Consider the following 24,518-nt stretch of genomic DNA (forward strand, 5'->3'; position numbering starts at 1 on the left):
TTTACTTTTGTGTCTTTATTTCACGAACGGGTACTACTTTCCGGATGACCCTCGTACATACACACGCATATATGTGCGTATATCCCTCTTCCTTGCTTCCACGAGGAGGAGGGAGTTAATTTCCATTGTACGGCCCCAAAAAATTGCTCGTTGAAGGAATACGATAGGCTTAGATTGGAGGCTTTTGAGATGCGGACGAAGAAAAAGATGGAAAAAATAAAACGAATCGAAAAGAAAATAAACAAAAAGGTTTTAGGCAGGTTGGAAGCTGGTAGGAGAGGAGAGAGGATTGTTGAGAGGAATCGGAAGGAGGCAGGAAAGATGGATGCAGAGCATTTTAATTAGGAATGGGATGGTGAAGACTGTGATAGAGGGGAAGAATGTTAGTCAAACGAAATAAGGGGTGGAAAAAAAGATAGGCATGTTGGACCGAATGAAGGGAAGTAAAGTGTATGTGGAATTAAAAAAGTTTAATGTTGTATGGGGTATCAGGCCGTGTTTTGTTAGACGGAGATAAGAAATTTAGCGGTGTTAAGTTTGTCGATCCAAAACCTACCTTAAACGGCAGACTACCAAATAATACACAAATATAACATCTTTTGTCACAGTAATGTGATACACGGAATTCGGACAAAAAAGAAGAGTATATCGTTTTAGACTTGGTAGGTCCCAGTTATCCTCGCCACCTTCCTGTGAGAGAAATACAAAAAATGAGTCTTTTCTTTGGCGTGAATCCTTTTTTTCGTGTTTAGTGTGTCACATTATTGTAAGGAAAAGAGTTGTATCGCCACATTATTCATATTTCGTTGGACATTACAGAAATATTTTACACACATACATATTTATCGAATTGATTTTGTGTAAAAATTAAAAATCTATTCAATTAACTGCAAATTCATAAAGAAAACCCTGCACACTAAAATAAATTGGGTAGCCTGCCTACTCCCCTGAAGAAAAAAGAATCTTTTGAGCGTCGTGAACAAGTATTAATCTGTAACCTGACACATGAACTTCCATAAGATTTACCAACATTTTTTTTGAATAACATAAATTTATTAATTTTTTAAATGGCAATGGTTCCAGAATGGCCTGGGAGCTCCACGCAAGCTTCTTTCGGATTTTGCTCCAGAGTTTGGGTGACCACATTAATACACGTATGTACGGAAGTTTTGTAAAAAATATACTCCTTGTGCTCTTTAATTTTTTCTAGTTTATCATTTTGTTGGAGTGCCATTACCCATTTGGTTAAGGATAGTCTCAAATCAAAGAGGATATGTATCCCTTGTCAATGACTGTTATAAAAGATGACAAATATAACAAGTTTCGCAAAGAGTTCATTCAAATTTCTCTGAAGAATACATGTAAGCCATGTCTTATAACGCCTCATTAAACTAAGGTTAACTTTAACCCCCAGTGAAGACCAAAACTCAATTTTATGACCACTGGTTAGGTTCAAAACTGACTGCTAAACTGCCCAACAGCTGGCAGAATGTGTTAATAAGGTTATGATGTTCACATTCACAAACGAGCAATATTCTTTGTTTGTATAGTCGGTTTTATCGATAGCCATCAACCTGAGTTAAAGTTCACATTAACTAACGACTAGATTCAACGAGACATCATGAAACGGAGTAGAATAACAAAAGAAAATTGTGCTACATTTTTTAACATTTAGCTAAAAAATAGCTTTATGAATTTGTTTGTAGCTTATCGAACCGAGATAATGTATGTCATTCCTTCATAATCTTTGGGCCTTGTGACAGATCGCATGAAAGCTGATTGAAGATTACTTATACAAAGAGCTGGGTCTCCTATTTCAGATCAGGATGAAAATATGGAAAACTTTTATCTAGTGCCTAAGGTGTGTATAAAATACTTTTACGATATACCGACTCAGCATTTCAAGTTTTTCGAACTCAGGCGCTAAGCGCATGAACATATGCCCAATCGCTTTTGTGGAAAAAAATAAACAGAGTTTTGCATCGCCGAAGAAAGAATTTTTTGCAAATAGCTGCATGCGCAGTATCCTATGACTCTATAGACCCAATGCGCCTTTCGGGGGTTAAAACTTTACTTCCAGTCGTGAGAGCACTTTTACGATGAAATGTTTTAATGTTCGGATATTAACAAACGTGAATTTAATTCACTATTTAAAAACAAATGTGTTCTAGATATAGGTATATCTCATCTTAATTTTTTGCGAACCTTCTAATGCAAGTAGATTGAAAAAATTTAAAAAATATTATGAACAAATAGTTGACTATTAATATTTAGCTTAATAGCTAAGAAAGAAATAAAGAAGGAAACAGGGATTAACAGATTTTGTTGATACATCGTCGTCATACATATTCACGACAATAGCAATGAGTTACTTAAGGACAAAGGTGCGCGTCATAATCAACGCCTATTACATTTATTCAAATGAAAATCCCATTTAAATTCCCAGATCAATGACGTTGATGGCATGAATATATTTTCTTCCTGCTGTGAACTGCGCGCCTCGGCACTATCCATCGAGCACTCTTCAATATCGACCCCCAAGGGGTTATCACCCGTCAACAGCGCCCATTTTCTCTTTTTATCGCCACTTCCCTACCCAGAAGGACGTAGTCGAGTGAAAGGTCGCTCTCCTCACACAAATAAATAGAGTAATAATAAAAATCCAGTGATGCGACCCTTGACACCTGATCTCCCCTTCCATCCCGCCACGCTCCCTTCCCTACGCGCAGAATGTGGCATTGGCCGACCGTCCTGGGAGATCGTACTGATTCCTCAGCAAGGGGCGAGCATCCTAACCGCCGCAGGAAAAATACGATTACGGAAAAGGGCTTGGAAAAAGTCTGTAAAGCTAGCAATTGTGTTCCATGCAACTTGTTTTCTTTGATTTTACTACGAAATAAGTGGTCACGATAACTACACAAAAATTATTGTTGCGAATGAGATCATTTAAAAGTCCCTCTTAGTTTTTTCTCGCAATATCAGAATTGTTACATAATCAGATATTCACGTAATCAAAATGATTTCATGGTAAGGAATGATCACTATCTCATGATCAAAAATAAATATAAGAATGTATTTCTTTCAAAAAGATTTAACTTCGAAGTTTCAATTTGTTATTGTGAACGGGTAGGACCAATGGTAATTTTTAGCATTTTTCAGTGGTACACCGACCCATACTTGGGGTACTGTGTGGTGAGCACTTCAAGCGGAATACACCATCCGTCGGAAGGGACGTTGAACTGTGGACTCATTGGCGTCTTTCGTTTGAAATAGGCTGATGCCAACGCCGGATTTCTTTCCACCCTTTCACTGATCCCTGAATTCCTACTTCTTCCAAATTGCTCCCACCTATCTCCAATGGCGCAATCGACCTTAGCTGCTCATCGTCTCCCCTGATAACAACTACTATTACATTTGCTTAATCCTTAAAAATGTAATTTTTTCATTGTCTTCTCGCAATATTTTTCTCTAACTTCAAAAGTAAATTATTGAGCAACTTCTTCAAGGTGAATGCTGTTAAGGAATCCATCAGTTTTTAAACTCGTGCTTTCCAAAACTTTGAAACTTAAACTTTTAATTCGGAATACTCTGAGTCCATGCATCAACATGTAAAACCATGAGGAATAGCTCAGCAACCTCCGATAGGGAGATCATTTGAATAATATATAATGGGAAAGCTATGGTGCATATCTGGAGACTTCTTATACTGAAATTTTCATTAAATTTTAAAATTTCCCGATACAATTGCGGGTCGCGATAATCCAGGGGTAGAGCGTTGGAAAACTGACCGGAGAGCACGGGCTCGTTTCCCGAGCAAGGCTTTCTTAACACCTTACCCCAAGCGTGATTTTTCCAGATGTAGATCTTCCTGGGAAACCATAACCGGCACTGGGAAAGGAACTTCTCCTACTCCGGTAGGTGTAGGTACCTTCGAATACTCGAGTTTAATATGATTGCACATATTTTTTCCTTCCACCAATATCCCTAAACATTACTTTTTTCGACCTTCATAGGTTAATTATATTCCTGTGGCATTCATTAATATACTATATATTAATTCACATGGATATAGATATAAGGAAAAGGGATAGGAACACATATAAAAGACAAATACAGGAGAGGTGGGGAAGGCGGAATCGAGGGGATCGCAAGTGTAACAATATATCCTTGACTGGGACTTGAACACCTGATCTATCGAGGAAATGTGATTTAAACCGGAATCTCCTGGGGGTTATGAATCAGGGCACTTGGTCGCATAATATGTATAAATGAAGAACCTCATCCTCATTTATAGAACGCGGCTAAATAATTCGGTCAATCGAAGCTATCGATATATTTCACCATGAATCGAAAGATCGACCAATGCGATATAGCAGTTTATTCGTTTGAAATCATGAGAAGACCATTGCGTTATGTGTCATTTTTGTTTATTACTTCCCTTTTTCCCTTTGCAGTTTGCTTTTCAGGCGAAATTGTTGAATTCGTCGTTCCAAGTCAATGTAGTGAACAAGAATATTTTAGTATAATCAAGTTACAATGTGTCCATTGTGATCAGGATGCTTATTTACGACCCGATGCAAATGGTGAGGCAAACATTATATTGATTTTTCTGTTATCTATTATCAGAATTGAAAATAACCGAACTTTCATGTGCAGGACATTCTTGTACGTGTGAGGAAAACGCTATTTTAGTTTCTGATTCGGATGAATTCCCCAAGTGTCGCCTTTGTCCATCAAATCACAGACCCTCTACTGACCGGAAAAAGTGCCTTCCATGTAGTGACAATTCCTCAGTGGAAGCAACCTGTGACTACTGCGAGGTTGGCGAAATTCAAGGTAAATAAATAAAGTCATAAATTAGTAAAGCATGTTTTTGCCTTTTTTTTCACAATCAATTCCAATGGTGTACATTTCTTTTGGGAGTCGTCGCTTCACGCCAAGAGGTTACAAACCTTTTAAAAAATTATGATCTTAAGTTCCATTTTCTTTTGTATTTCATAGTATGGGTGAAGTAAATCCTACTATCCTTCAATCACACACCTTGGAAACCAGTATTTTCAGAATTACATGTACTTATTGTTATTTTTTATATTACATGTATGCATTTGGTTCGGATTAAATAATTGGTGTTGGAGTTATGTCATCCATAAAAACATGTTTTTGCCTTCGCAATTATTTGTAAATTTGGCGTGGTACTGTGAGATTTGATTTGTATATGTTTACCGAATTTTTAGCATAAATAATTTGAATACGAGTGATATGAATTCCCATGACGGCGAAAGATATGATAAATGAACTCCCCACATTAGTGTGAAAAGAAATTGAGGCTAACTGGAGTCCCATGTAGAATTGATTGGTTTTTTCTTCATTGTGTAAGATGGTGTCTTTGTATGTTGATTGATGCCACCTAAAGTTATTTAATACCTGAAGTTGCTGGGAAAGTGAATGGAAGAAATATTGAAAGGTGATGAAATTTGAAGGCTGTTAAAGAAGGTACAAAGCTGGTTCAGTGGGGTAGAGTAAGGAAGAGGATAGGTTTTCTAGACAGCATGAAGGCAGGCAGAAGTTATGAAAAAATGAAGAAAGAAATAATTTTGGTTAAATAAAAGGCAGTTATCGCAATACTTTAAGGTTAATAGTTATTAGGAACCATCCAAAACCTACCTCTAAATATGTAGAATATCTTAAATGAAATACCTCGACTTTTTTTTAGTCTGTGAAATAATCCAAATTAGTCTTCTGGAAGTTTTCCGGTTTTTTTTACCTTCTTAGTTTCCCTGGCTCTTAAATGATATTGTGGTCTGGTGGCCAGAGCATTTATATTCACACTGGGACATTAAAGTTTTGGGTAAAATTTAAATCACAGTGAGAATGTCCTTCTAAACCTGTGAGAAGTTAACAAACTATTGGATTTGTGTACCCTACATATTCTATTAGGAGGAACGCTAGTTGAAGACTTGCTTTGGTGGGTTACAAAAGGATAGTATTATTATTAATGGGAGGATATTAACATATTCCTTATGCTGGCAAAGATTTATTCCTGTTTTGTCATGTGATCTTATTCTTTCAAGTAGAGTTACAAATTGATTTAAATTTCACCTAAAAAGTATCTGTTATTTTGCATTAGTTGGTTGATACCCAAATGCACTATTATGTTCCTTTGGCATAGCCGTGGTCAATAAATGCAATCTTTTATTCATGAGAGATTGTGGAATAATTGAAGTCTTTTACTGTAAATAAGTACTACAGGAGATAATTCACTTAATTAAAATATTCCTGATAGTTGCTGAGGTATTAGTTAACATAAAATCTTTTATATCCTCCCTGTATATAGTAGCAGATAAAATAGCTGAGTATTTAATTGAACTCTGACTCTAGAAACAGGATTTTCAATCCTGTACCAATAAGAGCCTTTATGCATGCAAAATAGTAATAGTATTGGGAGATTAAAAGAACTCGCATGGTATTTTTAACAGAACATTTAGGGTGGTTTTAAAAAGTAAACTGGAAATTTCATGAGAAAAATCTAGTCACCATGAAGAAGTAACTAAAGCATATACAAAAGTTGTATTTGATTGCTTTATATTAAAAGATTTTGTTTGATTTGTTTCACTTCTCTCTGTAAGTATTCTATCTTCTGTTATTGGTTAACAATGCTGGTGTGCAAAATAGCTGTGATAAATATTTAGTTTCAAAGCCATGCTTAAGGAAAGTGGAAAAGCGTTGTGTGAGAAAAATCTTTTAAACTTCTAGTGTAACTCATGGGTTTCATATGAAGTTAAATATAAGCATGGCATTTTTATTTCTTCTTCAATATACCTGCTATAAGTATGTGTATTTTTTTACACTGGAGGTAGCACTAATTATTAAAATTCTAATCTTTCACATGACATAGGAAAACCAAACAGCTAATGGGAATACACTTAGGTGCAACCATTCCAGGAGTATACTATAATTTGTTAATCTCTTTAAGCCTAGGTTTTGTGGCTATCTAAGGGAAGAGAAATCAATAAAAAACTTCCGAGATCTCAGCGCTCACTGGTAATTTATTTTCTAATCTCTGCTGTGGTCCATGAATTTTATTTTTTGTAGGTGGTCTATATTTTGTGCTGATATACTTGGTGTGTACTTTGAAATCTGTTATGCATCATTATGGGCTTTGAAAACACTTTAATGTTACAAAAATGCCTCTTGCCTTCTTTTTTTGTGTCTATTTTATATTCATAGCCATGCCATCAAAATTCTGATTCTATTCCTCCATATTCTCAACAATTGTAAATTTTCAAATATTTTCTAACTCCCCTATCCACTTTCAATGCCTATCATTATTTTCATATTGCCAGTAAATGGTAGAAATAAATCTGGAAGTAATTCCATGCTTCAGAAGATTGAACTCGATAATGATTATGTCTTTCTTACCTTGAAAAGGAACTTTTGTGAAAAGAATAAATGTGGAACGAAATTCCTTCAGGATAATGTTTGCTTAAAGTTGTAACACTGTAAGAACTTGCGGAACATCACACACGCACACACACACGTTACATATAATGGCAAAGGTTAGAGTGGTGCTACTCCTGCACTTCAAGCACAAGGTAAAGGCTATAAAGTGTGGGCACAATGACCTGTGGCATTGCATCACTGAACAGCTCATTCTCGATCATGTGGTTTTTCCCCTCCACTCCTTTCTCCCTACTAAACCTCATCCCTCCCCACTTTACTCCATCCCTCCCTGTCTCTACCATCCACTCCACTGCCCTGCTGCCAGTTTTGACCTTCAACTTACAACTGACTTGCAAGTTTCCCAGCCAAATTTTATGTTGTATGACTTTAGACTAGTTAGGATATTCTAGTTTTGTGTGATAAGGCTATGATTTGTAATATTAATATGACATCTAATGATCTTAGCTTACACAAGTGAAACTTGTATGCTTTGTTTTTTGAACTTTTCTGCTTTATTGAGGTACATATTAGTGTTGAATGTGCAAAAGTATGTGTTGCTAATTTGAGATGATATTGTTAAACCTTCAGTCATTTGTTATTAGTGCTCATTTTTGTAATGCAATCTGTCAGTATTTAATGGTATTTGTATTTTATTAATGTATCTGTAAGTGGTTAAAATTAACCGACTTGCTGTCATTTTGCCATTATTAGATATGATATATACAAAGAGACTCAATTGGTATTATTGTATTGAATTGTCTTAGATAAATACAATCTTCTATTGTTGGAAATTATTTCCATTATAACTGTGTAAGGAAAGTGAATTCATGGGCATCATTTTAAATTGAGCTATGATGTTAATTCAATCGCTCTTGTAAATAATGTTCCATATTATGCAGCTGTCCATTTAATTGATCCTTAAATAACAGGCTTGATTTGTGACATAATTTTGTGAAGTAGTTATTGTGGATATTATTAATTATGAAGAGGAAAAGTAATTACAATTTGCTTGATCAGAATTTTTAATCACCAAAATTAGTTATCTGGCTGTCACCCTATTAGTTAAGTTTGGAATCCAGTAGACATTTTTTTGGTGAAATGCAAACAAATTAATATCCAACATTTTTTCCTTGGTTACTTTTACTGTCTTTGTGTAATCCTTTGAACATTACTTTGTTTATTTGATAAAATAAATGATAAAGATAGGATTGTGTTAAAAACTTTTTGGGAGCAGATTATTTTGCTGAATTTATTTTGTATGTACTTATCTACTCTTATTGAAATTATATTATTCCCATAATTAACGTACACCGTTTTCCATGGACTAATGTTGCAAGATGGCATTAATCGTCGCATTTAAAAATTTCCATTTTTCTATCAGTTTAAAATTTGGCTCCCCAAAAAGTGTTATGGGAGAGGTTGATATCATGAAATTTTCAACGGTTCCTGAGAATCAATTTTACCAGACGTATTGTGTCTGTTGCTGTCGTACGTGGAGCTCAAGATCTGCTGGTACTTATTCACAGATGTGTGGTTGGTAGCGTGAATCTACGACTTTTTAAACCCGAGGGTTGCGGACTCGAATCTTGTGTCGGTCATGTTTCCTTGTTAACTAATGCACGGTCCATGGTACCGTATGACCTCACCCATAGGAGCGATTTCCGATAGTCATTTCATGCACCGCGAGAAAAAGCCGACCCCTTGCGTTTCGTGATTCAAAACGGACGCTTCCTTGAGGGCCCCTCGTCGACAGCGTGACTCGTCCGCATTTGATCTCGAGTGCCTGGGAATATCGGCCCGCAGTACGTGAAGTGCGGCAATTTTCACGATCGCGGTCGTCGGTGGGTTGTTGGGGGAAAGGAATTCGAAAGGAAAATTGCTCCGAAATGTCGCGAGACGCAGTCATCATTCGAGGAACCGGGTGAGAGATATGGGATAGGGATGGTGTAGGGATGTTCTAATAATCAGACTACTTCCTGCTTTACGGCGACCCCCAGTTGGAAGGGGGAGCGAGAGCGGCGGAGAGGGTGCCGGCGGGTGTCGTGGGGGCTTCCGAGGGGAGGTCTTGGGCTCCTGCCCGTCGCCGCGGCGCCGACTCCCTGGTCCTGCGGATTGTTGGCTGAGAGGAAGGGGAGGGGAGCATGATGAATGGCCTCGACTCGGCCGTCAGAAATTTAAATCCTCTGCTCTTCAGATTTAAAGGTCGATGCGAAAGGGTGGATGACAAACGTGCGGCTGCGGGAAGATGCAATCGTCGCTTTTAAGGGACATGTTCATACGCCCGTGATTGCCTGATTTTCCACCCATTCCACCTAAGAAATTGTCTTGCAAAGTTGGGCATGTAATGTATCCATATTAGTCAGTAAGTCCGTAGGGGAGTTTCTTTCCTCACCAAAATACTGAATCGTGCTTTCCTGCTATTGAAGGCTTGAATTTTCTCTGACTGGCTACTCTGCCGTTGTCGTAATATTGATGAAGTGGTGGTTGACTGAAAGTATGGCCTCATGCTCCTTGTTTAAAATACGATAAATAAGCAATTTATTACTACCTGTCAAGTGACGTTAGAATAGGAGCTGTGAAACGTAAAATCTTAAAAACACTGTCGCTTTAAAAGGTAAAAATAAGATTGTATCAACTCGGCACCCGGCGAATGCGTGGGATCACAATTTCGTTATTCGTGTGAAAATAAAAACCGATGCCTGGATAATTCATTGACGTATCGAGTTAATTCCAGTTTTAATGGTGCTTTTCCCCTATTTTATTTAATTGCCGTGTTCTCGTCCACGGCTTTGTACCATGGTACAAAGAAAACCGTTCCAGATAACAAAAGAAAATCAGTTTATATTCGGCATATAGCATTCACCATTGATTTTTTAGCCACGGTTACCATTCAAGAATCACTTCAAAAAAAGTAAAATTTTTATTGAGATTGTATTAAACTTTTTCGCATTATAATTTTTTTAACTGGAGTTTTCGCCAAATGCTACTTAGCAGTTTTTGGTCTAATCTCTATACGCTGAACATTTTCGGTGGAAGTATACTTGTTTTTTTTAAGAAAATCTTTTACTCGTACTGAGAACTTGGCCTCTTTTCTACTGTTTATTGGATTTTTTCATTCAAACTAGGTTTGTTGAATTAGCTCAGTTGAACGAGGAGCAACTCTGGTTTGTAGAAACATCTCATAGACCCGTAAAGTTTCGTCTAGACCTTGTCCCGAAAAATTTCATTATGCATGCGGAAAAAAAGGAACGAAGGGAATACGGAAGACCATGCGTCGGAAAGATAAAAACTGACAGATTTTTATTTGGACGCTAATTTGTATTTACATCGCAAACTTCTGATATCGAGATGATCCCTCATTAATCGTTTAAAAGTTAATCTTACGCGTTTCGGAACATTATCCCCGGGGGGATCCGCGTTAATTTTGCCGAATCGAGTCAATCAATTTCTCGTGTCAGAATAATTTTCTTTCGGTACACCCCACTTCAATTTAAGATTGGCAGTTCGAGCAAAGTTGCGGCCATCTTCAAAGGTCCCCCGACGGAGCTGCATCGTATGAATAGTAAGTGGTCTGGACATTTAAGTAGGCAATCATTTTCTCCTCCCGCCACCTCACGTTAGTCCCAATCTTAGGTGCTGCTTCCGATGACGTAATAACGTAGTTGCACGGCCGCTAAAGGCCTCAAAGATTGCCGCCCGGTCATCTCTATTTATCTGCAATTTTATTGCTACGTGCATCCGTTCGTGATACCATTCGAGCTGTTGCGTGACATAGTTTCATATTTGTCCTCGTGTAATAAATACTCCAACCCGTGACTGGGCGGTAGCGCACTAGAGAAATTCAACTCGATAAATTAATTGACAGTAAAATATCTATTTGTTGGTGTTATCTAAAATTAATCGGTCTTGCAGATAAAATTACGACCTAGAATTCAGATGAAATATAAGTGAATGATGAAGCAGCAGCGCAGTTCCCGGAATGCGCGTTGGTTGTAATCTAAGAGAAACCGAAAATAGATCACAGTCTAACCCAAAGGTGGGTAAAACTCATGGATCTACCTACTTGTTAATCTTAATGTTGTCTTTGTTTAACTCAATCCTTGATGGAGACTGGAAAAGCTGATTGGTGGATAATAAGCTTTTGTAGCCTTAAGTTACGGTTTGGAAGCCTTTGATCACATTGCGTGATTAGGCAGGCATATGTTTTCATTCTGACCTAATGGCAATGAATTGTGTCAGTAGTTGGAATTCCTGGGAGGTATAAAAATTGTCTGCTATCAAGAGAGCCTTATGCACGTTCCCAAAACTTTTCCTTATATTGAATGTACTGATACAGATTTTACTTTGTTATTCATATTGAATTAGGTCTATCTTTAATTTCTAAATATCAACTTTTATGAAAGGGAGCGTTCATGTTTATGGGTGAGTTTGACAACCTCAAGGGCAAATATTTACGGAGTGAACAGAATTTCCTCACAGTTATTGTGAATGAATTTGCAAATTTTTGAACTGTTGTCCATTAGTAGTTTTATGGAATAAACATGCATTATAGTATACAAATTTGCATTCATAGAGTAAAAATAGCATGGCATAAGACAAATGATAGTGAGAAAAATGAACTGCATTTATGTTTATTATTTATTGTCTTCTATTGAGAGGTCTTTGTTCCATAATGTTCCCCAGGGTAATATGAACTGCACCTTATTGGGAGGTGTCCCCATTTAGGAGGTGAACATTTAGGGAGGTTTCACTGCAGTGCTATGGTTGTATGTACCAACAGAAAGAAGCATCCTTAGATTTACTAGACATTTTTCTCCCTATGTTTAGTTGACCCTATCACCTACTAACCCAAAGGTTGGTACAACTCATGGATCTAACTACTCATCATTGTTAATGTTACCTCTGTTTAAATCCCATCCATGACGAGCACTTTGGTACAGCCCATCAGTGGATAATTGCTCTGAGAATTCTCTTTAAATCCAAAAGTCCAAGTCTATTCCTGGACCAGATGACATCTTCTGAAGCATCCAATGAGATATGAAAGGCAATAGTTGATCTGATAGCTTAGGATAGTTTTCTTTACTAAGCAATGTTTGATACCTCATAGTTAGGCTAGAGGGAATCTCACCTTTCCCTTACGAGTTATTTCTCTGGTAAATTTAATTATCAAAATACAGTGCTGCAGTGTTTTGTTGATCAGGAAAAATTACCTCAGTTGTTGTTATGTCTAGGGCCAAGTTACTTTTCCTTTTCTTTTTTCTTGACCCAAAAGATGCTAGTAAATTATAAATTTTCACTGTTTCCATTATAATTTAATCTTAATCAAAACACAGGATGGTAAAAGTATGTTTTCGTGATAAAAGTTAAAATCATTCTATTAATGTTTTTTCTCTTCCCTTTCATTGTTACTTTTGGTATTAAATTAAGTTTTTTTTAGCAATTTGACTGAAAGAAGATGCCTCCCAGGCTGTAATTAATCAGATAATTTACAGGTATCTAATTTTGATTTTTTAATAGTTATGAGTATATTCTTAGAATGGGGCATGGTAGTCTAGGGGTAGAGTTTTGGACTACTGACCAGAGCCCGGGTTAGATTCTCGGGCATGCTTCTCTGGGCATCCTCAGCTTCACCTGAACTGTGTGATTTTTCGGGTACTAGAACTTCCCGGGAAATCTTAGGTAGCATAGGGGAAGGATCTGGCCCCCCAAATCAGATATGTAAATTTCACATGCTGTTGGGCTTGGTATTCAGTGAGCTCTACCGACACCTACCAAACCAACCCTTAGGGTTGATTATTGTGTTTATGGTTTATTCATAGACTATTCATTTCCTAAAAAATAATCTCTCTTAGAATATCATGAACTGTCTTTATATTGTAGAACTAAGATTAGTTGATGATCAGTCATTTTTATAAAGAAACATATAAAGTGAATGTATTTATAACATTCTTGGGGTAATGAAATGAATGCTGGGTGCTAATTTGCTTGCCAACTGCAAATTGTTACCTAAATGCTGGAAACATTAATTCTATTTTGTCTCTTTTCAGTGGACCGTGAAGAAAATGGGGATTGGCTGAAAGTATCCAAATGTGTGGAATGCAACTCGTATACTGTTTCTTCTCCTGACCAAAGGTCATGCATAAAGTGTCCTTTTGAAGTGCCGCTTGATGAAGAATATGATGAAAATGTAAATGCCCTCAAACTTTCTTAACTTATTACTGTAAATGTTATTTAAAGTACCTTATTAATGATTATACATGCCTAAAATTATTTTGCTTACTCATTTCATCCTATTTACAATAGAATGTGGAAGTTATCATGCTGGAATCCATTTTTCTTTGTTGATTTATATACATTCTAACCATGGTAATTGAGGAAATTATAATTTGATGGTTTCTAATTCTTATAATGAATTTTGAAATATGGGAGGAGCCAGCGTATCATCAACTTTTTATGTACCTCTTTGAAGGATATATTGTCTTTGTTGTATTCTGTTAAAGTAGTGAAATTCTAAGCACTCTAATTAGCATCCTTTGAAACCTCTAAAAGCAAAAATGAATATCTTGAGCATTCATTAACATCTTTCTAATCTTAAGACTTGAATTAGAATTAAAATGTGATGAACAATTAAATCATTTCCATGCATTTGTGTGTCAAAGAAATTATGTTCCAGAGTATGAATATTTAGTCATCTGTGTGATTTCATTTCTGAGGGAACATTTTCTTACTTTTTGAAAGTGGTTGTATACATATGCCATCATATTTCCTCTTTTTTTAGATCGATAGTATGAACTGCACCTGCCCTACTGATACTCATGAATTGCTGCAGTATGGCCCATCCAGAATACTCTGTATCCCCCTCAGGGATATTGCCGAGTGGCCAGATGAAATTTCATCCTATACAGTTAAATATGCTTCTGGAAGAACGCAAGTATCTCGTCATTTTCAGGAAAACTTTCGACCTGCAGCATATCTTTGTGTGGTAAGTCTTTAATTACCTTTGTATATTAGATCAATAAAATAAAATTCTAAATGATCGTCGGACAAAATTTTTTTTTAGGTAAAGGGAGAAGAAAAAGCATGTCAAGCCTTAGCAAATATGTGTGCAATGAATAGCTATCATATAGTTACTAGCACAGCCTCTGACATTCGACGGAAGGTTTTTGGTAGCCAACGCTCTACCATTGCTCCTGGCCCTTGTCATCCCTTCCAACCAATGTCTTCATCTCTAGATGGCCTACCTTGGATTTTTTATGGAGAAGGAGAAGCACCTTCTGTAATTGGAAGGAAAAAAATTAGTTCCCAATATGGAATGGGGCGCAAGGCTCAGGTACCAATCTCTTTCATATATAAATACATGCTAAGAAGATAAACAATAAAAAGGAACAAATCCAGTGACTTTTTATTTCAGTTGGATAGAACATTATTTGAATGAAGACATTTAGGTATTTTAGGAAGTAAATAATAATGCTGAAATGACAGGTACACTGATTAATTATTAACAATTACTTTAAACTTCTAAATTGGTGGACCTTCGCTATTATTAGGATATACTAAACAGTACAGAGGAAATTGTCTACATGTCTTACATTTTATGAGGCATTCTGCATTTCACATATTTTTAAAAATCAGAGCAAATTTTTAAGATGTGGTGAAATATGAGCAATGTATTTTTGATTTTATGCTGGCTTATTTAAGGCATTGCAACGCTAAGATTCAAGGGGGTCGGTTGTTAGATGCCCTTGCATCTAACAACAGATGCCCTTGCAGAAGAAAACGTTCTTGAGAAATGATAAGTTGTCAAGTTCAGTGAGAATGGTATTTTTTCTGGTACTCCATTGCTGGTTATGCTGATTCATTTATGCGCATTTATGATAAATGGCTGATGCACTAACACCTCTCCACCATATACCCTTGCAGCAGCTCACTGGGTATTGTGTAACTGTAGGTGAACCATAATCATTTCATTCCTTTCAATAAAAATATTAGTTATTATAAATTTTATTCAAAACATTCATTTGCATTTTTATAGTTTACTCAAGGATATACATGCGGCTGTTTGTCACTGTGATTTTGTATTTGGGAAAATCTTAATGCTATAATTAAGGGGTCTGTCCTTTTTTCACATATCAATCAAATATAAGTATATACATTTATGATCAATGAGGGCTGTCAAGGAAGAACTTACGTTTCAGCCTATCGTGGTGGTGGGTAGGGCTAGAGCCACCATCTTGGTGTTTAAAAGTCTCTACAATCAGTATGATTCCTGGGGTGAAGGCCGTGGTTCCTCTACTTTGCTCACAGCAAATTGTGAAAATGTGTGCTGCAATTGAAAATCCCATGAGTTGCCAGCAAGGGCTGTCCAGAAAGTAACTTACGCTTTGAAATTAAATATGAACCTAATGAAAAGGCAGAAGTTTCAACACACATTTTAACAGTTTGCAGTGAGCAAGGTAGAAGGACCACAGTCTGCACACTACTACAGCAGGATGCGTACTGAGTGTAGGGACGTTTAGACACCAAGATGGTGGCTCTAGCCTTATCCACCGCCACGCTGGGCCAAAATACAAGTTACTTTCTTGTATTTCTGAATTTTTTTAGGAAGTATTGTTAAAAAACATTAAAGCTCAATTGCTTACTTCTTGTTCAAAACATTAATTATTGAAATTTTTGCTAAAAGCAACTATTTTCTGTGCCTGATGAAGAAAAAATACTCAATATCCAGTAATTTTCCCGGGGAATCAGTTAAAGATTTCTAGGATGAAGTCATTCCCACATACCTTTGGTCCATAAGTATTAGGAAATGTATATCATTCTTCTGTACAGCACAAGATATAAACGTATTCACCTTTTATCTTCAATTCTTGATTCTTAGGGAAAAATATTAAAACTATTGGGAAGAAAGTGCGATATAAATGATAACCCCATTGTAAACCTTCCAAGAAAATATAATACTATGTTTATGTAATAAAGAAAACAGCATTTCTCTGAATATCCTGATGTTTGGATATTCTGGCCTATAGAATTACATGTGAATGTTTTTTATGTAATTTATGCACTAAACCATAGCTAATGTCATTGTCAGATGAACAAAGTACAGTACAAGTACAGCATACTATCAAAGGGTTTGGGAAAAATGCAAACTTCATTGGACTTCTTGTTAGAGGCAGTCAGGATCAAAACCTACCCTCTCCTTCTATCCCTGGATCCTATCCTGCTACATTGGTTTATTTATTCTAGTAATCTCCAAAGTAATTTTCTGCTCTCAATAATGGCTTACACAAACTACTCTAATTGTGGTCATTTATTCATATAATTATTATTCAAACTACTTTAATGTTTGTTATGTAAATTGTTAATTGATGCTAAATATGGATTCAACATTTTGAAATTTATATTTACATTTTTCAGAATGCTTGGTTAAACCTAACAGCTGCAACATATGCTCCTGATGGCACATTCATTGACCTGGGTTCAGTTCCTTTATCCAAACTCAGCCTTTGTCCTATGGCTGCAGTGATAAATAATGAAGACTTCTTTAGATTTGGAGCACCTAATAAATTGTCCTGTGAAATACCTCTGAGATATCTAATGAATCATTCAATGGAATTCATGGACCTCTTCCTTAGCTACCAGAACGGAGATGGTGATGGCTCAATGGCTTTGTATGCTCTGCCAATTCTGAGCCATAGTGTTAGAGTAGATGGCAGTCTCATTAACCAGGTGAGCTAGATATTTACGTATTTATTTTATGGAGCTATATTTATTACTCGAAATTGCATCTGTATGTGTAATGAAAAATATATTCTTGTGACCAATTTTCAATTAACAATAGTGGTTTTGCTAATGTTACTGTGGATGAAGAAAGGGAAAGAATAGGCATCACATTCTCACTGCCTAAATTCATCCATTGGCTGCTTTTTAGAATGGCTCTTTTCAATTGGATCTGTGAGAATCTCCAATGATTTGAAAACTATGAAGGATGACTATAATGGTTGCCTTTTTCTGACCGATTGTACATTTCATAAAAGAGTTTGTTGTTCTTAGCATTGCATATTGCATAAAACAGTTTGTAGCTCTCATGATCATGAAAATACAATGTGTTACAAAAAAATGAATAATGATTAGATTGTGTGGGGGGTACTAGTCTATGACTGCCATTGTAATGAATGTTGTTTGTAGGTACCTATTATAAAAGTAGTTAATGAAGCTGGTTGCTCTATAACCTTGGCTAATAGACTGTGTTCCATGATATTATTTTATGTTGATATAGTTGACCTTTGAGTTAATGACCAATAGTTGATCAGTATATATATATATATATAAATATAATCCCCCCTACCCTGATGTGCTGGTTGCTCTATAACCTTGGCTAATAGACTGTGTTCCATGATATTATTATAATATATATATATTATATATATAATATATTATATATATATTATATATATAAATATAATCCCCCCTACCCTGATGTGTGAATTTCACACTCCATAGAGGGCTTAGTACTGGGTGATCTCTATCATCACCTACTAAACCGACCTTCGGGTTGATTACTGTGTTTATGGTTTATATATATATATATATATATATATATATATATATATATATATATATATATATATATATATATATATTCATTTGCTGACTAAATCTGAAACACTAACTTAATTATTTATCAGGAGAGACAGCTACTCTTACCAACTGATATTCAGACAATAATTGCTTGTGCCAACTTAACTGCCTTTGATTTTGAACCCACTGCCAAGCCAAACTCTATCATGCACAATTCAGTGCAGTACAGTACAGTACAGTGCAATAAAATTATAACTCTTATATACTCCTGTGCACTCTCCAAAATTTGATTTTCAATGTGTATCAAGTAGTTTTGATTTATCATTTGGTAATGTGTCTAATATTGAAGATAAATGCAAAAAGCAGGATTTCTTTTTGCTGTTATGCATTGATGCTTCTAATGGTCGTATAATAAATTGAAAAAAATTTCATGACTTAGCAATGAATTTATCTAAATCTGTGATTTACATGAAATATTTTAATATGTATTCATTTTCAGGGGCATGAGGAGTCTCAATGGCAGCTTGTCCGAAGGATGTTTGTTATTGATACAGCTAGTGGCATCAAAGCTGGTTCTAATTTCCCCTCCATAATTCAATATATGAAGTCATGTCACATTAGGTAATTGTAATGCATAATTTTTAATCTTTGCTGTGAAGGACTATTTCAAGAAAGTATTTGTACATATTTAATCCATTATTACAACAAGAAAGTAAAAAATGATTGAATATTAAGAGATGAAATAAGGGTATATACCATTTGTACTGTTGAGAACTTGAATTTTTAATGTTAAAGTGCTTAAAAAATTCCTCTGTTGAGTGTCAAATTTTGTAAATGATGGGCTTCATACATGTTAGCCTGAACATTGTCCTGCTAGTAATAAAAAGGAAACAGATTAAAGCCTTTCATTAATGTAATTTCACATAAAATAGGGCATTATAATTTCTTTTACACAACATCCAGTCTCTCCATGATTAAACTTAATGAATTGGCTTTAGGATCAAGAAGACCAAAATTATTCTTCAGAGGAATATTATAGAGGGAAGTATATAACAATATTATAGTCCAGAAAATAAAATTGTTATTATGATCATTACTTAAAGTCACCGTTTCTGTAAATATGAATAAGAATATCCATCGTGAACTTTAAATTCTTGCTTTCTTCCTAAAGTGTGTATAGGATTCGAAGTTTCGGTGCTCATTTATTTTGTTGCTTAACTTTATCTTAGAGTGAAACTTCGTGGGAGGGAGGAACTGGGACTGATATTCCCACCACTGATTAAGGTGAAATATGAGGAGGTAGATTTGGAAGATGGAAATCTTGATCAAGTGGTGACCACCAGTTTCTCCATTGACTATGAGCAACAAGATGGGGCTTTGATGAAACCAGTGGAGGTAAGATAGTTAAGGTTGCAACAATATGTAGATTGCTACACTTTGGTGGATTTTCATGGGTAATCTGAGAAATAATACCTTTTAATAATTAAACCTGCATGGGATCAAATAAAAATCATTACCTCATCAATGAATTGTAACTGAATGCTAATCCTGATAGCAGGGTAAATGGTGAAAACAAAATTGCATTTTTTTAATCAAGAACCACTGGTAACTATTTGATTCATGACTAATTTCTACTCAAACATATGATTAATGATTTTGGGTGTATTTTTATCAGTGGTTGCTGCATTCATTCAAAGAGAAAATAAGTTCAACAGATTCAGGCTTGAGGTCGTGGAAGTTCATCATAATGAAATAAGGACAATTTGCACTTTTCCACAGTTTATTTAACGTACGACGCGTTTCAACTCACAGAGTCATCATCAGGTACAAGACAAACTAAATAGTAAGGAGACCTTATTTATATGTACAGAAGATGTGGTTGGGGAGGGAGAGTCGTGTAGGGGAGAGGAGGAGGGGGGGGGAGGAGAGGCGGAGAGGTTATAAAGAGCGAAAAATGGGGGGTTAATGACAGGAAAAACCGCAAAGTGGGGGACAAGGGGCTGGAGTATCGGGAGCGGGTTGTTGTATAGCAGGGGGTTAAAGGCTTAAGGACATAGGGAAGGAATTATCAGTAGGAGATAGTGGGGGGGGGGGGAAGATGGGTTAAACAGGTAACTTTCTGGGAAGCAGAGCCCACTGCTGGTTTTAGTGGAAGGGATGATGATGACTCTGTGAGTTGAAACGCGTCGTACGTTAAATAAACTGTGGAAAAGTGCAAATTGTCCTTATTTCATTACAAAGAGAAAATGTTTGATTAGAAAAAATTTTTCTTGACAGTGATAAATGTAAAATTTTCCCCTTCCCCATTGTGAATCCAAACAAAATTGGAAGTTTCCTCTTAAAGGAAATTTTTTTTTGTATATTTAAAAGATTTTCTGAATATCTGTGGAATATCCGTGAGACGATTGAAGTTTTGTGTTAGCTGAAGATCAATGTGGTGCTGTTAAAGCTGCCTATTAACTTTTGTAAATGACTGTACTGCAGTGGAAAATGTGATCTATGCAGTTTTTCAGCTGTAAAGATGACAACCTTGATTTTGAAAACTTTGAAATTCAGCTCATTGGATTTACCTTTGTTTTGCTTCATAGGTGTGGTCTGGAATCCTTGGTGCCCTTGCTGTACTGATAGCCTTACTCCAAGCATGGTCATCCATGAGACGAGATTCGGTCACCTTACCGACTTCAGCTGCTGCACCTATATGGTTCATAAGGTGTCTCTGCCTGCATGCTGCAGGAAGACTGGCTGATGCTGCATTGATTGTTGCAGCTGCTGCTTCACTCAGAACTTTCATACTATATAAGGGACAATCTGTTCCATATATCACTTTACCAGTTGTGCCATCAGAGACTGTGCTAACAGGAGAGGGAGTACCTGAGGAAGATATTCTTATCAAGACCTATATAATTGTATCATTCAGTCTCAAGGTAAGTTAGCTCAAGCAAGTCATGGTAGTCCAGGGGTTAGAGCGTTGGACTGCTGACCGGAGGGGCCCGGGTTCGATTCCCGGGCAAGGCACTTTGGGCACCTGCAGCTCCACCCAAGCTATATGATTTTTCGGGTACCAGATCTTTCTGGGAAACCATAACAGGCACAGTGAAAGTAACTGGCCCCCCTACCCTGATGTGTGAATTTCACACACCGTCGGGCTTAGTACTGGGTGAACTCTACCATCACCTACCAAACCGACCTTAGGGTAGATTTCCGTGGTTATGGTTATATATACACATAGCTTGAATTGTTGGTATAGGTAATGGGTATTCACCTTCTTCCCTTTGGTTTCCATTATGTGATTTTTCAGGAAAAGTATGGTTGTACAGTCATTAATTTTTGTAGGACTAAAATTATCCATATCTTCCTACAATAATTCTCTCAACATCAACTTTATTTCTGGTATGATTATTCTGGTTCAGTCTGATATTAGTATACATCTGTTGCCTAAATTTGTTGGAAATAAATGTTTCAAGTAAAATTATATGGCTCAAATCCTGAAGGCAGAGTTTTTCAATGGTATCCATACTTGGAACACAAGTTTCAATTTTAGTGTATCTCAAAAAGATTAAATCTTTCATGTTATTTGTAATGTTGTATTGGTAGTTTTCTCCTTAGTATTACCATGAGAGACACCAAACTGAATTATGATAATAGCTTAAGGATGTTTGCTAAGAGGAATAAAATTAATTACTAATCATGCATGAAATTTTTATTTTACTTCGCAGTGTGTTGAAATTCTTCATATGCTTAGCATACAGGGGTCTATGGATATATTTTTTTTGGATTGGGAACGACCTCGCCCCATGGGTACAAATTTTTTCAAAGAATCGGATCGTTCAGGGAAAAAATCTTTAATTGGTGGAGGTGATACAAGCTTCATGTCTCATCCTGTGAGTGCTTGGAGGATGTGCTTTGTGGCAAATGAATGGAATGAATTGCAAGCCATAAGAAAGACCAGTACCTTATTTCAAATCATTGGAGCCCTCTTCTTTCTTAAGGTAAGTTATGCTAAGAAACTACAAAGGAAACTCAATTGCATTATTTAAAAATTTATTTATGTATTGTAAACTGAATTTGCTGAAATGTGTAGTCAGTCAAGTAAATTGTGGTAAAGTGCAGTTCTTTCATGGTATCCTTCCACTATCCCTTACTGAATACAGTTACCTCTCTAGGTAATTACAATAGAATTCTATAAAAGTATTTTATTAAGCATTTTTGTTAGTAAATATCCATTATGTTTTTATTTTGTTGAAATAATAAATAATCACAGTAGAACCATGAATGTAATCATGAGACATTGTTTGTATGCTTCCACTTTCTCTTTACATCAAATTTTCTTGGAAATTAAGTGGTATTTGCTAATTTTCACCTACATTCTGTTACAGATACAAGAACACTATTGTTCTTTTCTTTGTAATCATGATTTGGATGCCGTAATGCTTAAGACAGTGTTGTGCTAGAAAATTGTAATAATATATCAACTTTTTCATCATGTTATAACATACAGGTGTATCGCATTTATTTTTGAATAGGTTATTGGACTTGAGAATTGGGCTTCATCTCACCCTGACCTGAGAATATATCCTACCAGCATGATACAAGAGTCACCTGTTAGTCTTTTGTTTCATATAGCTGTTGGAATCATTGTATACATTTCAGTTTATTTATGCCAGGTGAGTAATTTTTATTTTTTAAATAGAAGATTCAATTTAAAAAAAATTTATTATATGGGTAGAAAGTGGGGTGCAAGCAACTCTTGTGCAGCTTGCAAGCTGGATAGCATAAAATGCAATGGAAAGGCTGGAGAGGGTGCTCATGTATTTCTAAAATCCTTAAAAATGTGACTTACAAATAATTTATTTGTTAAATACCATGCATTTCTTGAATACTCTTCAGAAAGTGCTATTACCTCCTGCAAAATGCTGTGGAATTATTTCGTAATTCTTCGGTTAATTATGTATTACATTATTTTGATGTTTATTTTTATGGGATATACCAAACTTTTTCTTTTTGAAAGGAGAGGTTCAAAAAGAAAAAGTTTGGTATATCCCATAAAATTGGAAAAACATTTTGCATTGACCTCTTTAGTCATTACATTACATTGTCCTCTTGAAGAGATTCTATTGCAATAATAGTCTCAACTGATGGCATTAGGTAACTAATGGCCCTGGCTTACTATTGACTTAGTGCCGGGTATCCTCCTTTCAGAAGACAACAGAAGACTCAATGCATTGGAGATCATCCATTATTCCAGGTACAACGTTCCATTGGCTAATGAGGAAGTGCTTTCCTCCTATTTTCCCGTATTCTCCATCCCACCACAGCACCTAAGTCATTAAATGAATACAATTCCTAGATATAGATATACGAGGGTATCACTGTTGTTTCCTTTACTTTCCCCACATTCTTGGGCCTCCTTTCCGGAATTATATCATGATTTTTTCCCACCACCATAAGTTCTCCTTCCCAGGAAAGCTATGCCATAAGTTGAAATTGGGATCGCAGTGGTACCTTTTCAAGAGGATAATGCAATATATTTTTCCAATTTTATGGGATATGCAAAACTTTTTCCCTTTGAACCCCTACACCCTATCTCATTCCAATCCCAAAATACCTCCTTTCGCTCCCATACCATTGCCCCATGACCAAAATGTATGTATTTGGAAGTAAAACTTGAAAATGTTCTTGAAGATGAAACTGTGTATTGAAACCTAGATCGTAAGATTAAGTAAAACATTGAGTGGAGTCAACAAAGTCACAATTTTTCTTTCCTTAATGAATATGTTCCAGTAAGTCAAGCATAAAATTATTGATTTCATACTAATGTGGTGGCTGTTGATATTTCTTTTTGCACAAGGGATAATATATATAGGAAAACCAGAAACTCAATGCTACAAACACTTTTATAGTTCCTTAATCAACTGCCATGTTTTTTGCTCAAGACTAACCAGCTATTTAATTGATAGAGAAGTTTATTTTTTGCAATGTTGCAAAAGAAAAAGCTAAATATGTCACTGCTAATACCAAAGAGGGCATGTAATAGGATTGAATTAAATTTTTATGAAAACCATTATCTTTCAAATTTCAAGCTCAAAAGGAGCACTGGGCACTGATAGAAGAAATAATTTACAAAAAATGAAGTAAATAAATGTCTTGGCCTATCAAAAACCAGATAAACAATTTCGCAGAGATTTATCTGCCTGGGCCCAATGTTGGTGGAGTAACATGCCATGCCTGCTTACCCAGAGGTCAATATGCTCAGTTCCCACCTTGATGGGTTTTCTCTCCATAAGTAGAGCTTGACTATTTGTGATTGCTCTTTTCAGTTGTGCTTCTAAAATGGTTAAATGTAATATGATGGTGATCCCATAAGTACCCTGCCTGACCCAGAGATGGTGGTAGTTGTTTGAAAAATGTAACTATATTAGAAAGTATGCAATCTATAAAGCATATGTTCGAAGTTTGAGGACACCACGCTCTTTATTATCTGTTTGGCAGCCATCAATAGTAAA

At 36.0% G+C, this 24,518-nt stretch overlaps 1 protein-coding gene across 1 annotated transcript in view; it reads left to right on the forward strand.

The window, feature by feature from the left end:
• The first annotated feature begins 1,084 nt into the window (after window positions 1-1,084).
• The window catches only part of LOC139689998 (meckelin), a 34,283-nt gene continuing 10,849 nt past the window's right edge, over window positions 1,085-24,518 (forward strand). Inside the window, exons 1-12 of the mRNA XM_071587163.1 lie at window positions 1,085-1,154; window positions 4,455-4,583; window positions 4,657-4,836; window positions 13,488-13,627; window positions 14,219-14,422; window positions 14,501-14,770; window positions 16,852-17,163; window positions 18,515-18,636; window positions 19,245-19,410; window positions 20,604-20,939; window positions 21,732-22,004; window positions 22,539-22,679. Coding sequence (XP_071443264.1) covers window positions 1,085-1,154; window positions 4,455-4,583; window positions 4,657-4,836; window positions 13,488-13,627; window positions 14,219-14,422; window positions 14,501-14,770; window positions 16,852-17,163; window positions 18,515-18,636; window positions 19,245-19,410; window positions 20,604-20,939; window positions 21,732-22,004; window positions 22,539-22,679 — 2,343 coding nt within the window. The remainder of the gene's footprint in view (window positions 1,155-4,454; window positions 4,584-4,656; window positions 4,837-13,487; window positions 13,628-14,218; window positions 14,423-14,500; window positions 14,771-16,851; window positions 17,164-18,514; window positions 18,637-19,244; window positions 19,411-20,603; window positions 20,940-21,731; window positions 22,005-22,538; window positions 22,680-24,518) is intronic.

Source organism: Hetaerina americana, unplaced genomic scaffold, assembly GCF_022747635.1.
Source record: "Hetaerina americana unplaced genomic scaffold, ioHetAmer1.1.p SCAF_3, whole genome shotgun sequence".
Classification (NCBI taxonomy): Eukaryota; Metazoa; Arthropoda; class Insecta; order Odonata; family Calopterygidae; genus Hetaerina; species Hetaerina americana.